At 38.1% G+C, this 14,609-nt stretch overlaps 1 protein-coding gene across 1 annotated transcript in view; it reads left to right on the top strand.

Annotated features, from left to right (window-relative positions):
• CEMIP2 (cell migration inducing hyaluronidase 2) overlaps positions 1-8,217 on the top strand; it is a gene marked incomplete at its 5' end in the record, with an annotated part of 82,967 nt that extends 74,750 nt beyond the window's left edge. The window contains 7 exons of the mRNA XM_031557293.1: positions 272-480; positions 980-1,165; positions 2,356-2,575; positions 3,113-3,211; positions 4,370-4,518; positions 5,266-5,372; positions 5,996-8,217. Coding sequence (XP_031413153.1) covers positions 272-480; positions 980-1,165; positions 2,356-2,575; positions 3,113-3,211; positions 4,370-4,518; positions 5,266-5,372; positions 5,996-6,192 — 1,167 coding nt within the window. The remainder of the gene's footprint in view (positions 1-271; positions 481-979; positions 1,166-2,355; positions 2,576-3,112; positions 3,212-4,369; positions 4,519-5,265; positions 5,373-5,995) is intronic.
• Positions 8,218-14,609: the final 6,392 nt, after the last annotated feature.

Here is a 14,609-nt window from a genome sequence, read left to right as displayed (position 1 = left end):
TTGTTTGTTTGTTTTTTGTTTTTTTGTAAGACAAGCAAAATCTACAATAGTTTTTCAAATAGGGATCTTTTTTGAAAGAAAAAGGGGAAACAGAGGGGATTGGACTTGATGATTTCTTCCCTTCCAACACCTACTATTCTATGATTCTGTGAAATATTTGCAAGCCTCAAATTGTTCTGCTGCAGTAATATACAGTCTGTCTTTCACTGTTTCATTTAATGTTTTACTGATTAAAGATTGCAAATCTTTCCTCTTCCTTCATATCATATAGGTCTATGTTCAAACATGGAACGGACAGAATCTTTCCATGGCTATTGTACGAGATGAGTACCCATCTAATCCCATGGTTCTTAGAGGTATTAATCAGAAAGCTGTCTTTCAGCAGTACCAGCCAGTAGTGATGCTTCAGAAGGGCTACACAATACATTGGAATGGAAAAGCACCAAATGTCACGTATCTTTACCTCATCAATTTCAATAAGTACGTTTTCTTTCTTTCATGTCATTGAACCATAAGGTAACAATGAAGTAATGTGCTGCAGAATTAGCGTGCTGAGAGTTTGTAACTATCAGTGAAAATGGATTTTTGCTTTTTTTTTAAAAAATTACAAATATTAAAGTGTGAAAAGCAGGAGATGAACCAATAAATAATGCACCTAAAGTAAATTTTATATTTAGTGCAGTGTCTTTAAAAAAATCATTTGAAGAAGAAAATATACCAAAAAGTGAAGTTTGGCAAAATTGAAACTGTATACTTTGGGGTACTTGATCTTACTGTCGGATAAACTAGATAAATGTCTGAAGCATAAAATCAAATGTTTTCTAAGGATGTACTAGTTACTGCAACAATTAGTGAAAGAAAGTGGGGAAGAAGGATTGAAGGGTTAGAAGCTTTGTGTTCCTGTTAATTATGTTTTTGGAGTGACCTGTGTGCTGGTCATTGTCAACTGAACTGAATCATACACTTGTTTTCTTTTCAGGAATGACTGGATTCGCATTGGTCTTTGTTATCAACCAAATACTGATTTTACTATAGTTCTGGAAACCTTTCAGAGGAAGTCATCTGCTCTGTCGAGTAAGGTAGAACGCTACACACCTGTATCTTCAATGCTGGAGCTTGAAAAGAATCGATCAGACAAGAAGTTTTATTTTGACAACAGTACTGGGTAACGCCTTATAACTTGCCTGTGATGAAAGATTTTAATGATAATAGACATCATAATAGCAATGAAAGGAACTGATTAACTGATTGAGACACTTGTGCTAGTGGAAAGCTGTTACAAAGGATTCCAAATCCTCTTTGAAAGAATATTGTTTGTGACTTTGAACCTCCAAAATACAGTGGTTGCTATGGGCATACATTCTCAAGAAGGCTGCTGTTACACAGATATTTTGTATCCCACATCTAGGGAAAATGTGGTATCTACAGCGTTGCAGAGGTGTCTTGCAGGAAGTAAATACCCCTCTTCAAAGAAAATTTGTACGTTCTTGTTAAACTTCTGAGAACTTCTCTGTGACAAGACTGTTTTGGAAACTATATATTCCTGAAAATCCACTTTTAGCCTTGTGGATAGTATTTATAAGTCCTAATTTCCATTTCAAAAGTTTTCGTAACAGAAGCCATTGAGATCCTTCTGAGAGGCTTAAGGTGTGGTCAACATTTACTGAAATTAAGTCCTACATACATTACTTGCATGTGTTAGAATTTTGTTATCTAATGTGGAAATAAGTGATTAACACAAGACTTTGTTTCCTTATCTGGAAAATGGGCAGATGACTGTGCTCTAAAGATTGTTTGTTTCCTTTGTCTAAGAGCTACAACAGTAATAGCAGTTACCACTGATAACAGTTAAATATATAATGGAAAAGTCATTGGTCCTTTTGCATTGGTAACACTCTAAATTGCATTTCCAGGCATTTGTTTAAGATGCAGCAGCGTAACTACATTGTCCAGTGCTGGTAAATACAGATGAATATCTGAACAGTTGTTATTGGTATCTATAAAGATCTACAATTATGGAAAACATATATGCCTTGCAGTTTGTTTTATTGTTTCTTACCTTCCTTCCTCTATTTTGAGGAGTGGTTGTTCTTATCAAAACATATGCATTCATAGCAACATCTTACTTAATTGCTAGAGATTTCAGATATGTCAGTAGAGACTTTGTAATTCTAGTAAACTGTAAATATTTTGAAAAAGTTTCAACAATGGTACAGAAGTAAATACCATAGTTTTCTACTTCTCAAAATCATGAAATGTACCTTCTAAGGTTTAGCATAAATACTTATCTCCCTCCTAATCAATTTATTTTCTCTATCTCTCACCTCCCTTTTCTTTTTCTTTTTGTGTGCGTAGATTACTGTTTTTATTTCTTCAAGCCAAATACAGTAGAGATGGTCACAGTTATTGCTCATCTCAGGGATGTGAAAGGATCAAGATTGTGACCAAAGATTCAGCAAAAGGGGTCAGTAACTGCATGGCAAAAGCTTACCCAAAGTACTACCAAGGACCAGCTGTCATAAAGCAGATGCCAGTAAAAACTACTGTACCGTGCACAAAGTGTGGCACGACTCAGGTAAAAGAAAATAAGCAAAAACTTTTATCATCTGTGTAGTTGGTGTTTCATATTACTTGTGTTAAAGGCATAGTTTCAGTTTTTCAGCACAGAATACAACACCTATCAATTTGCAGTACTCATGTTCTTTATTTTCTGTGCTCAAGAAGGTAGGGGGGCTGTTGTAGGTTGAAGGAAAAACATTGCTCCATATTTGTGCTTTGCGTCCTGCTCTACATGCGACAGAGAAGACATGACATGAGTAGAGCTACTCCGTCAACTGTGTACCATGTAGGAAGGCTTTCCTGCAGAGATCTATAGTTCAAGACATACTGTTAGCCAACCTCTTCTTTTTTGGATTTTTCATATTAGCATAAACTTGAAATTGCATTATGTGTTTTCTCTATATACGATGAGAAAAATACTGGAATAAAATGTATTATACTGTTCATATGTCATATTACTTTGGAATACGAGCTATCTATTGCAAAACATGACATGATAAAGTGTCAGTGACATACACATATGTATACTTAAAGTGTTCTGTTTGATATCCAGATGGTATTCACCAGCGATCCTCACAAAAACTACCTCCTTGTGCAGATTAATTTATCTGGTAAAAATGAGTTAAGCAGAGGTCAGCAAGCATTTATTTCCGTGAGTATTCCTTGTAGTTTTCTTCTATCTTTCTTGCTCTGTAGGTCTTAGTATTGGAACAGTTGTACTGCCCTACATAGTGCTAAGCTCACTCTTCTTTGCCTTCTTTTGTGTTCTAATTGCAAATCCTTTGCCGCTGAAGAGAAAATTGTACCAACAAGGAATAACTTAAAAATCTTTGAATTCCTGATGAAACCTGTATAGTTATATCAAATCGTTCAAGACATTAAGTTTTGCTAACCTAAAAAATGTCAGTTAAAAAAGAGCCCATAGTTTTCAGTATTTGTTCTAGTGCAGTCATGGTGAGTGTGAAGGAAGTGCTGGAACAGGTTGCTAAGATGTGGTGGATGCCCCGTGCCTGGATGCATTCAATGTCAGGCTGAACAGTACTCTGAGCAACCTAATCCATCTGTAGATGATATAATTGTAGAATCATTAAGGTTGGAAATTACCTATAAGTTCATCTAGTCCAACAGTCAGATGTCCCTATTCATTGCAGGAGAGTTGAACTATATGACCTTTAAAGGTCTCTTCCAACTCAAGTGATTCTCTGATTCTGTGTGGTATTGTATAAAATGTTCGCTTTTCTTCTGTTCAGATGCTGAAGTAGACCTGCATGTGATGCTGAGGATAGCATTGCAGATAGGCTCACATCACAAAGCTTTAAGTGACTTGTGCTCTGCCAGGTCAGTGTGTTAGCTTGGTTTTAATAGTGTAACTCTGAGTTCCTTAGGCAGAAAAGTGGTACTTGAGTGCAGACTTCTACAGGAGTCTTACTGTATCTAGAGCAGTAGGAGCATAAGGAGACACTGGGACAAAATCGTGCATCCACAGTGAATAGTTGACTGTGCTATTGACAAGAAGTGCAGATGGTTCATTATCTGAATGTTAGCTCCCCAAAACAGGTAGTAAATCTCCCCAAACGTTGACTGGTCACCACATTGAAGCTGGTGATTGAAGGCTCTCATGCAAGTTCAGAAGTCTCACTGAAAGTTTCTCCTCAAAGGGGGAAAAAAAAAAAAAAGGAGAGATGACAGTGGTAAGTGAGCATTTCTAAGCAGTACATTGTGCAGACGAAGGTTAGCACTGAGCACAGTATAACAACAGTTGAAGTCATCGTAGATTTATGAATTTTTTTTTTCCTCTCCTCCCATACAGGTCAATAACACAATGTTTTCCTTCAAGGATAATGGTATATTCGTTGTTGTAGTTGATGCCTGCACTGGCACCGTGTCAGGAAATAATTTATTTTCCGGAGCAGACATTAAGCGTGTAGGTGGCTATTTAAAGTCTGAAATACCACAAAGGTACGTGTAATGACCATTTATTTCCAGTATGTTCTGCAAGCTGTATTTCTGCTCTCTAACAAGATTTTAACTAATAATGGTTATGTAACAACACTGAAAGTGAGCAAAATGTGTATTGAAGTTGAGGAAAAAGGAAAAATATAACAGATAACTTTTCTTTGCTTGAGAAAGCAAAGCCACTCATTAAAATTCTCCAGTGCTGCATGCCTTTCACTTCAAAAAGAAACTGAACCTCATGTAGTAGCACCTCTTTGCTTAAAGAGGAATAACTTTTGCTTTAGTAAGAGTATTTATAGACTTCTACAAACTGTGACAAACTGTATGACAAGATGTCCTACTTGGATTAGGACTTTTGTCCAGATCCAGAGTAAAAAATATTGTCATTTAAAAAACATAAAAAGAAATAAAAAAATAAAGGAGATAAAAAGTTAGTGTCTGGAAAATCCATTTTCTGGCATTTTAATTTTGGGTCAATAGTTTAATTATTCCTTAATATACAAAAATCACTGGAAATTTTTATTTAAAAGGGTTTGAGTTAAACTTAGGATATGTTTTTTTAATATTTTTCCAAGCGTATGCTCTTCTAGATACTACTTTCCAGAGAATGTTGTCTTATTTCCATGTACAGCTTTAACATAAAAACTCTTGAGAAAGTGGGCTATAAAGACATCCAACTGTAAAAGTATGTAGGATACCAGGAAAACTTCATTTGTAACTACTGCTGTCTCTGCGCTGTTTCTATTGCAGGTCTGTAGTTCTACTGAGCACAAGAGGCGAGGTAGAAATTCCTAATAACTTAGCAGAAGCCTTAAAGTTCTTGGGGACAGCCAAACCACCTTATCTACAGAGCAATGGTTAGTGAAATTTTGTGCATTTCTTTGAGGTTCCCCCCTAATTTGTGCATTCATCTGCATCATGGATTTCTTCTGGGTCCAGACGTTGCTTCATGTCACCCAGAGGAAACACGTATGAAGCATATTGCAAGCAAGGAGGTGACTAGCAGTTCTCTGTAACTTGATTATAGAGAAAGCCTGGGCTTTTTTTTCCGAAGCCTTTATGTTGTGTCTTATGCAGCAAATCTGAGGGACATCCACTCTACTTCTAAACAATCCCCTGTGCCAGTCCAGTATTTCCTGTTGCAGTGGTGTGATTGGTATTTTGAGGGATGATCAATTTTTATGGACCCCATGGGGCAGTTTTCATCTCTTCAGGGCTGTGGCACAAGTTCTATGTGAGGGAACAGTTTTTATAACTGTTGTGATGATTCTGTTTTCAAATTGAAGATTTTAGAGAATTTAATATTGAATAGTAACTGAAAATTTTTGAATTAATGTATCCCAATTTGGTACCTGTGCCATTAACACTGGATCACTATACTGAGTAAATGGCAGAAGGCAGATTTTGGAAGAGTGTTTCCCTCTTGCTGACCCATGTGTTATAATTAGACTCCTCTAACACTGCACTATTTTTGTTGCAGGAAGTGTGGCCTTCCTGGGCTTCAGAGGAAACTTTAAGCCATCCTGGATTAAACTGTTTACCAGTCCTGCTGGTCATGGGCTAATTCAGATAGAAAAGTATATCCCTTTGCAACTGGAAGAATATGGCTGTACCAGAGCAATCAAGAGTCGACGGAAAGACCTCGAGCTTCTGAACAAGGCTACAAGATCTCATTAAAGACTAAGCTGTACATAAAAACTGGGGGAAGAAAATGTGAACTAACTTATTTTTAATTTATGGCATTTTAAACTGTGTTGTTATCCAAGGAAATCACGTTATTATCTGACAGACGTTTGCCATCTTGAATGCCAGTCTGTGCACCTTCTAGTTGTACAAAATATGAAAGAATTTATTAGTATTTGTATAAACAGGTTTCAGAGATTTTTCAGATGTTTGTATTTACTGTAAGCAATATTTTTTTTCTGTTTAATACTCCTTTTGTATTTAAGAGAGTGTTCATAAAAGCCTTAAATTTTTGATAGCTGGTGTTGGAGTGCTATTTGAATTACTTGAAAGATTAACAGGTCTCTCTAAACAGCTTGAATTGGTCATTGTAACTTAGTTTACTTGCATTTTCCCTCTGCTGTATACATGTTTTCCTGAGAGTTTATTTAGCAGGAAGTTCAGTTACATTCTCAAATTACTTTCCCAGGTGTTAAAAAAAAATTCCTATTACGCTTGCAGTTGTGCTCAAGGAGTTTTAACTGCAGTAAAATTTTTGATTTGCTGTACGAAAGGTGGAGAGGGGGAATTTGGAGACCTAGCCTGGGCTGGGTGGGGATTGTGTACTGTGCAACAGAGTTTTTATGAGGCCATGTGTAGCAGTGTGACAGAGCAGAAAATGACTGCCATTCTTCAGGATCGCTGTTTACTACTCGCTCCAACAGGAGTTACTAGTAAGAGTTACTTCATCAATTAATTTGTCTGTTAAGACTGGACACAGCTGGACTTTTTCTTTTAAAGCTCTTAAGCAGAAAGGCAGAACTGAGAAAATAGTCATTCTCAGGTTGTTATGAAGCTGAGCTTCTACTCCTGCTGTGATTAAGGCTATTGCAGTTTAAATTTTGAGTGGAAGGTGTGCTCAGTTCATTCTGTCATGCTATCTATTTTGCCTTAACTTTTTTGATTTTTTTATTTTAACCATATTGGTAATTTCTTTTATTAGCTGTCTTTGATCTCTGTTGGGTTTTGTTGCAATTGTTTTACCTCTTCTACAGGTAGTGGGGAAATCGTTTAGAAGAACTGAGATGCAGCTGCCCATTTTCAAGATTCTAGTCTTTGAAATCAGATTTCAGAGACTGTAAAGATGCATTTCATAATAGGGAAGAATAGGTGCCACAGAGCTGAAAATGTAACTATAGTTCTAATAAAACTCACGTCGTTCCTTGTTACTGTATGTGTTCTCATTCATTCTAGCTATTGTTATATATGTACCATCCGGAGATGCTATGTGCTTTGAATTTAAAATGGAGTGGCTGTTGAAAATGAAGTGTTCACTTGTCTTCTCCAAAGAAGTTGAAAAACAGGGGATTATTTTTTTGTGTGCTTTAAAGGAGAGGAGGCACAGTAGCAGACCTATTATACTATTCAATTAAAATATGCTACCTCAGTGCTACCATTAAACTGCCTGATCCTAATACCTTTTTTTCCTAAGTAAGAAAGGAGGGGAAAGGAGCACAACACGAGATGAAGTTAACATACAGATGACTGATATTATTTTTATTGCAAAACCAAGCCAAATGGATGATTATGTATTTTGCAGTTGTTTTGATGCACAGTTGGTATAATGCTTAAAAAACAAAAAGTGTTTTGTGTGTGTGGTAAATTTTTAAGACTAGCTATAATGTTTGGTATTACTAATTCAGGACTATGTGATTTACTTGCTCTGAGTGCAGTAGGGTTAGTGTCTGGGGATTGCAATGATTCTTAAGACTTCCACTGTTCTGATCTTCTGATCTGTGGGTCGTGCTTAGCAGAGAAATGCCTTTTGGATAGTGACTTTCAGGCTTCTGAAGTTGGCCATTGTTTGAGATTCTGCTGTTTTAAGCCATCATTTGTAAAAACTGTTCTTGGAAACCTCAAGGCCACTCAAGTGTAAGGAGTACTGATAGACAATTGGACCTGAAGTTGAACTGTCATCTTTTGTGTGAACTTAAGCATTTGATAAATAGCATAAATAAATTTTTACATCTGACAAAGTAATAAAAGCTTGAGTCTCTTCTGTTCTTGCATCAAGTAAGTTTGTATAATATATGTTGTCTAAGCACTGTAAACCATTTTATTTCAAACAGTTAACCTATGTGGTTTATGGTGTGTGTTCTACCCTTCAAAGACCAAGTGGGAATACTAGGAATAGAGCTGCAAATGGTTGCAGAACCAATGGGCTTTTTCCCGACCTCTGTGGGCTTAAAGTCTTAGCTGCTGCATAAAGAGCCATTTCAGTGTGGTGGGGCACTGCAGTGTTATTATCTACAGTTGCCTGCCGAAGACAAGGCTGAAGGGCAGCTCAGTCACGTGTATCAATACCTGCAGCAAGGAAAGTAAATAAAATGAGGCCAGGTTCTTCTCAGTGGTGTCTAGTGACAGGACAAGAAGCAGAGGGCACACATTGGGTATACGAGAAATTCCACATAAACAGAAAACAAAACAATTTTCTGTATGGGTGATGAAGCACTAATATGGATTGCAAGAGAATCTGTGGTGTCTTCATCCATGGAGGAGCAGATGTAGCTTGACCTTACTTTAAGCCCTGCATTGGACTGGGCTGTCTCCAGAAGTGATTACCTGCTTGTGTCCTGCAGAGGCTTTGTACAATTAAAAATGTCAATGCAACTGGCTTCTCTTTTCCAAATACACAAAATGCCACAGCCTGCAAGACCATCACCATATGCTGTAAGACAAGCCTGTGGGGAATAGGATCAGGCTGGCTGAATACAAGTCTTCTGATGAGAATTAGGGGGGGTGGAAAGAAAAGAGAAAAAAAAGTGTATGCCACCTTTGGTAGAAGGGGCAGGCAACTTGGGAAGAGTGCAAGGATACTGCTAGTATATACAGAGAGGAAATTAGGCAAAGGTCCAGCTAGAGCTTAATCTGGTCACCATTGCGAAGCATAACAAAATTTTTTTTTTTGTTACAAACAATGAACCACAAATAGAGGATCTGGGAGAATTTCCATCTCTTATTGGATGTGGCGGGGAGGATGAGGTACTCAGTGCCTTCTTTTCTTCTTAACAGTCAGACCGATTATCCTCAGGGTATTCCTGAGCTGGAAAACAGGCATGGGGAGCAGAATAACTCCCACCCATAATTCAGGAAGAATCAGTTAGCAATATGCTACTCCACCTAGACTGTCTCAAGTCTATGGGGCCAGATGGGATCCATCCAGTGGTACTGAGGGAACTGGCAGAGGTGCTCTCCAAGTCACTTTTTATCATTTATCTGCAGTCCTGGTCAACCTACAAGATTCCAGATGACTGGAGACTTGCCAGTGTGATGTCCATCTACAAGAAGAGTCAGAAGGAGGATTCAGGGTAACTACAGGCCTGTCAGCCTGACATCTTCATAGGGGTATGTCATGGAACAGCTCATCTTGAGTGCAATCAAAGAGTATGTGTGAGATACCAGGCGCTCAGGCCTAACCATCAATTCATGAAAGATGGGTCCTTTCATGGCCAACTTGATCTCCCTCTATGACATGGTGACCTGCCCAGTAGGTAAGCAAAAGGCTATGGAGACTTTAGTGAAGCCTTTGACGCTGTCTTTCCCAGCATTCTTCTGGAAAAGCTGGCAGCCTGGGGCTTTTGCCTAATTTTCTCTCTGCCTGTACAAGCAATATCCTTGCACTCTTTCACAAGTAGATTCTTTGTTGGGTAAATAACTGGTTGGAGGGCCAGGTCCAGAGAGTGATGGTGAATGGACTTACATCCAGCTGGCAAGTGGTTGTGAGTTGTATTGCCTAAGGGTCAGTACTGCGGCCCATCCTGTTTAATATCCTTATCTGGATGAGAGGTATGAGTGCACTCTCAGTAAGTTTGAAAATGACACCAAGTTGGGAGGAAGTGTTGATCTGAGGGTAGGATGGCCCTCCAGACGGATGTGGACAGGCTGAATAGACTGAGCCCAATTGTATGAGGTTCAACAAGACCAAGTGCTGGGTTCCACACTTTAGTCACAACAACCCTATGCAATGCTACAGGCTTGGGGCAGTGTGGCTGGAAAGCTGTGTAGAAGGAAAAGATCTGGAGGTGTTAGTTGATTGCTAGCTGAACATGAGTACTCAGGTGGTAAAGGCCAACTGCATCCTGAATTGCATCAAAAATACTGTAGGGCACAGGAGCAGGAAGGGGATCATTAGCCTACCATCAGTGCTGGTAAGGCCACACTTTGAATAGTGTGTTCAGTTTTTGGCCCTTCACTGGGGGAACTGGGATTTTTTAATCTGTAGAAGACGAGGCTCAGGAGCGGCTTTATCACTCTCTACAACTCCCTGAGAAGGGGCTGTGGCAAGTTGGGGGGTTAGCCTCTTCTCCCAAATAGCTAGTGATAGAATGAGAAGAAATGGTCTCAATCCGTGCCAGGATGGATATTAGGAAAAATCTATTCTCAGTAAGTGGTGATGCACTGGAACAGGCTGCCCATGGAGGAGGTGGAGTCACCATCCCTGAAAACATGTTCAAGAAATGCGGAGATATGGTTGTGACATGGTTCGTGGGCATGATGGTGAAGGGTTGATGTTTAGACAAGATGAACTTGGAGGTCTTTTCCACCCTTAACATAGGACTGAGCCATGTAATTTTCACCTCATGCCTGAAAATCACAGAGACCTTAAAAAAGAAATTTCTGTCTTCAGACCCCATCCAAAATTCACTGGACTTGCCTTTTCAGGATCAGGCTCTGTATAGAAATTTATTTCTTTAAGGAATGAGGAACATTGCTATTCCTTACTCAAATTTTGTCTTTTCACAATTAAAAAAAATACGTAAATCAATTTCACCAGACTAGAGAAAGGAAGGGGAGTTTAAAATTCTAGCACAGCATTCAAGAGATTTTTAGGACACATCTGGGTGCATGTTCTCACTCTGAAGGCATTCTAGTTCTGCATTTTATCTTGTAATTGTTCTAAGGTTTCAAAAACAAACAGAAAACAGCAAGAAAAAAAATAAACTACTTGGAGCAGAGATCAGATAAATTTACTATCAGAAAGACAGTCTCTCTGGGCAGTACACAAAGGGCTGGAGATTCTAAAGTATTGAGATGATAGCAAGGGTGTGCTTTAGGAACCTGTTATCTTAATTTTGGGCAAGCCTCATGGTGCAATTTCCTCCACTTCCTCTTAACGTCTTTTCAGATTATGCACAAAGGATACACGGTGCAGTGATCAGTGACAGGAATAAAGTATGTGTCACAGCTATATTTGTTTGAGGTGAAGCTTTGACATGTGTCCAAACATCTACCAAATCAAAGAATCACTAAATGCTGAACTTCAAAACTGCATACTGAATGTTGTGGGCCACCTTGCATTTCGCAAGCACTTTTTTCTTTTCTTGTGTTTACTTTCTTTTCCTGTGTTGTGTGTTAGTTAAAGTTCCAATACAGTACACAGCGTTGAAGCATGTAAGCTCACCTTTGGATTTGGCTTGAGAATATTTATGAGTTTTTAATTATCTGGCTTACAAGCAGTATAATTTTCAATATCAATTATAACTTCCTATATAAAAAAAGGCTTTTCTGGGAGTTGACTTGCATGACTGGGAATGATGCAGCTGGCAAGTCATAGAACTATCTCTCCTATTTTTTTATGTGAAGAAAAAAACTGCAAATGTAACTTTGGATACAAAAAGAATGATTCTGCAATATATTATTCTGGGAATTTCCTAAGATCTGCCTAGCCTTTTCTGATACGACATCCTGTGTCTGCTCTTCTGTCCTTCCCTCAGTCTGTTCTAACAAAAAAGTCATGAGTCTTGCATTTTTCTTGAAATGTTTTTGGTGTACTAGTGGGAAGTTTGCTTGGTCAGATCACAGAGATCACAGAGAAATCTTGAGGTAACCATTCTGTTTAATCTTTGCCCTTAAAGGATGAATCTTTCAACTTTCTCAGTCTATTGTATTTAAAAGTACAAAGCAGAGTTAATTGCCAGGCCTGCAAGGCAAATTCTTCATTTCATCTTTGGCCAAGTTGAAGAGGGGACAGCTGAATATCCTGATTTATAACTTCTTTCTGAGGAAACGTTTTTAGAACATGCAGTGGCCTGTCTTCACATATTATTTATTCAAAATGGAACATAAATACATAGTGCTATTTCAAGATTATTTTCTTGTGTTCAAGTTTACAAGCAATAGTACTCAGGCAGAATTGGATTTTTAGAATGGTTAGAGAATGGTTAGAATGGTTAATTTGTTTTCTTCTTGTTGTTTGTTTGTTTGTGCTTGCGTAACACTTTCAACATATTCACTGGAATCATTTCAGGGTATGTTCTGTAAAACTGGTGGCTTTCAGAGATGGATCTCAGATGGTGACGAGTCATCTTTATAGAGTCTGCAAGGTTCTTCAGCAGAAGATGTTTCACTCCATCCATCTGCAGGGTGTGACCTATGATCTAACAGTGTTGAATCCCTGGTGCAAGTGATGACTGTGGTACATGTTCTCAGTAATAGTAGAAAACACCAAGTTATCTGTAGTCTCATTATTTTTGTTTCTCAGAAGTGATCCTATGATGAACATCACTCAGTAATAAACACTGCACCCTTCTGCTTTTTAATGATCTTTTTAACAGTCTACCATAAATTTTCATATGGCAGCATGTCATGAATATAATTTTTCTTTTCAGTGTTCTCAATTCCTGTATTGATATCAGATTTTTCTGTCCTTCACAAGAGTAAGATAGAAAGGACTGGAAGATACAAGTATATATACTCACATGAATCGTGATGGTACAAACAACTGCCACTTTGGTTATTTGTGCTAAGTGGCAGATAAATGTAAAATAAGAGCTGAATCAGGGTTTAATAGTTGGGCATGGACAGAAGCAGTCTTTTTACCTTAGAAGCCCTAAGTACCTTTCACCCTTTGCTTTGGAGAAACGGAGTTCCCCTCATCCATTCCCTCTCATTCCATAAGGCATGTGATTCTGCTCTGGTTAATTGTTTTGTTCCCTTAGAATTTTTGCTTTTTGGTATTCCAAGTATTTTGCTGCCTGCGTTTTTTCCTGAGGAGTAGGTCATACCTCTCCTATTTTCCCACCATTTTTATCTATCTAGAAGTACAATCTAACTCCTTCATCAGAATCATTACCCAGAACATACTTTTTCCTTTAAATGTTATCTTCTTGAGTCATGTTGTAGCAATGTGTTTGACACTGGATGAATGTCCAATTGCATAAAAATTGCATTTTCAAATAAACTTTGGAAGTTGGGGCACTCCACTTTCAAACAAGGAAATAAAGGCACACAAGTTTTGCAGAAATGTTACTCTCCACTGCCAGTTTTGTGTATGGTGTTGCCCAGTGAGTATCAAACAGGACCTTTGTAAGCAGGAGTTCAGGAGTCAGAGTGGACTTAGGTTATCCATAGATACTGTGTTGAGTGATCTTGATTACATGCCTTGTGGGAGAGCATATGTAATTACAGCAAGCATCATATGAAGATTTGAAATGCTGATGTCTATTTTTTATAGGAATAATTAGCTGGGGTTTTTGTTGTTTGTTTGTTTCTCTTATGATTCTTCAGTTTTATTACTTTCACACTTGAGATACTGTGTACTCTTTTCCCTCACCCCAGTGCAGTCCTTTACAGACTCCATCATTCTTAATAGAGGCACACAAACCAGTTTCTAAAATGAAGTTCACACTAATAGGAACATACCTAGCTGTTACTGCTGATACAAACAGCAAATTAGGGTCTTAAGAAAACACTAAGTTTGTATGTGTGTGCCACACACAAGTATATAAATAACTATTAGACATGTTTCTCAAAGTAGACCTCAGAACTGCAAAAATATTTTTGTGTGCAAACAGTCCCCGTGTTTCAGGATCTGTGAAAAAGTAAATGATATAGATACTTGTCAGAGATCTGTACTGAGTTTGTTCAGGAAAATTGTTGCTAGAGGGTCTCAGAACATGAGGTGTCAGGATGTAATTTAATAGGAAAGCAAATCCTCTGTTATGGGGCACAGTGCGCTGTGAATGTGAGTCAAAGTCATGTATTCCCTGTCACAGATGGGTCCTATATACACTAAAAGCAACACGTGAACCTACATCTATAGTTAACCAAATTCTGATTCAGCACTTAAAATTACACTCAAGCACTCTATGTGTCAATTCTAAACATTAACAAATCTCAGAAATGTTATTAAGAAAACAAAACAAAACAAAAACAAGTTGATCAGAGATGTGCTGTTTGCTAGGATATGCTTGTAATAAGTGAGATGATATTTCTCATTAGGCAGAGGCAATACAGGTACAGGCAAATCCTTGGGCTTTACAGAAAAACCATTACAAGACTGACATCTTCACAATTTTTAGACTCGTCATTCCATGAATGTTCAACCTACATAAGCTTAAGTAGAGTCAGAGGGTAAGTGTCCTAGGTGCATT

This window comes from Meleagris gallopavo, chromosome Z (genome assembly GCF_000146605.3).
Source record: "Meleagris gallopavo isolate NT-WF06-2002-E0010 breed Aviagen turkey brand Nicholas breeding stock chromosome Z, Turkey_5.1, whole genome shotgun sequence".
NCBI classification, from domain to species: domain Eukaryota; kingdom Metazoa; phylum Chordata; class Aves; order Galliformes; family Phasianidae; genus Meleagris; species Meleagris gallopavo.
The sequence above is the reverse complement of the archived record's forward strand: the minus strand, read 5'-3'. Positions and strand labels throughout refer to the sequence as shown.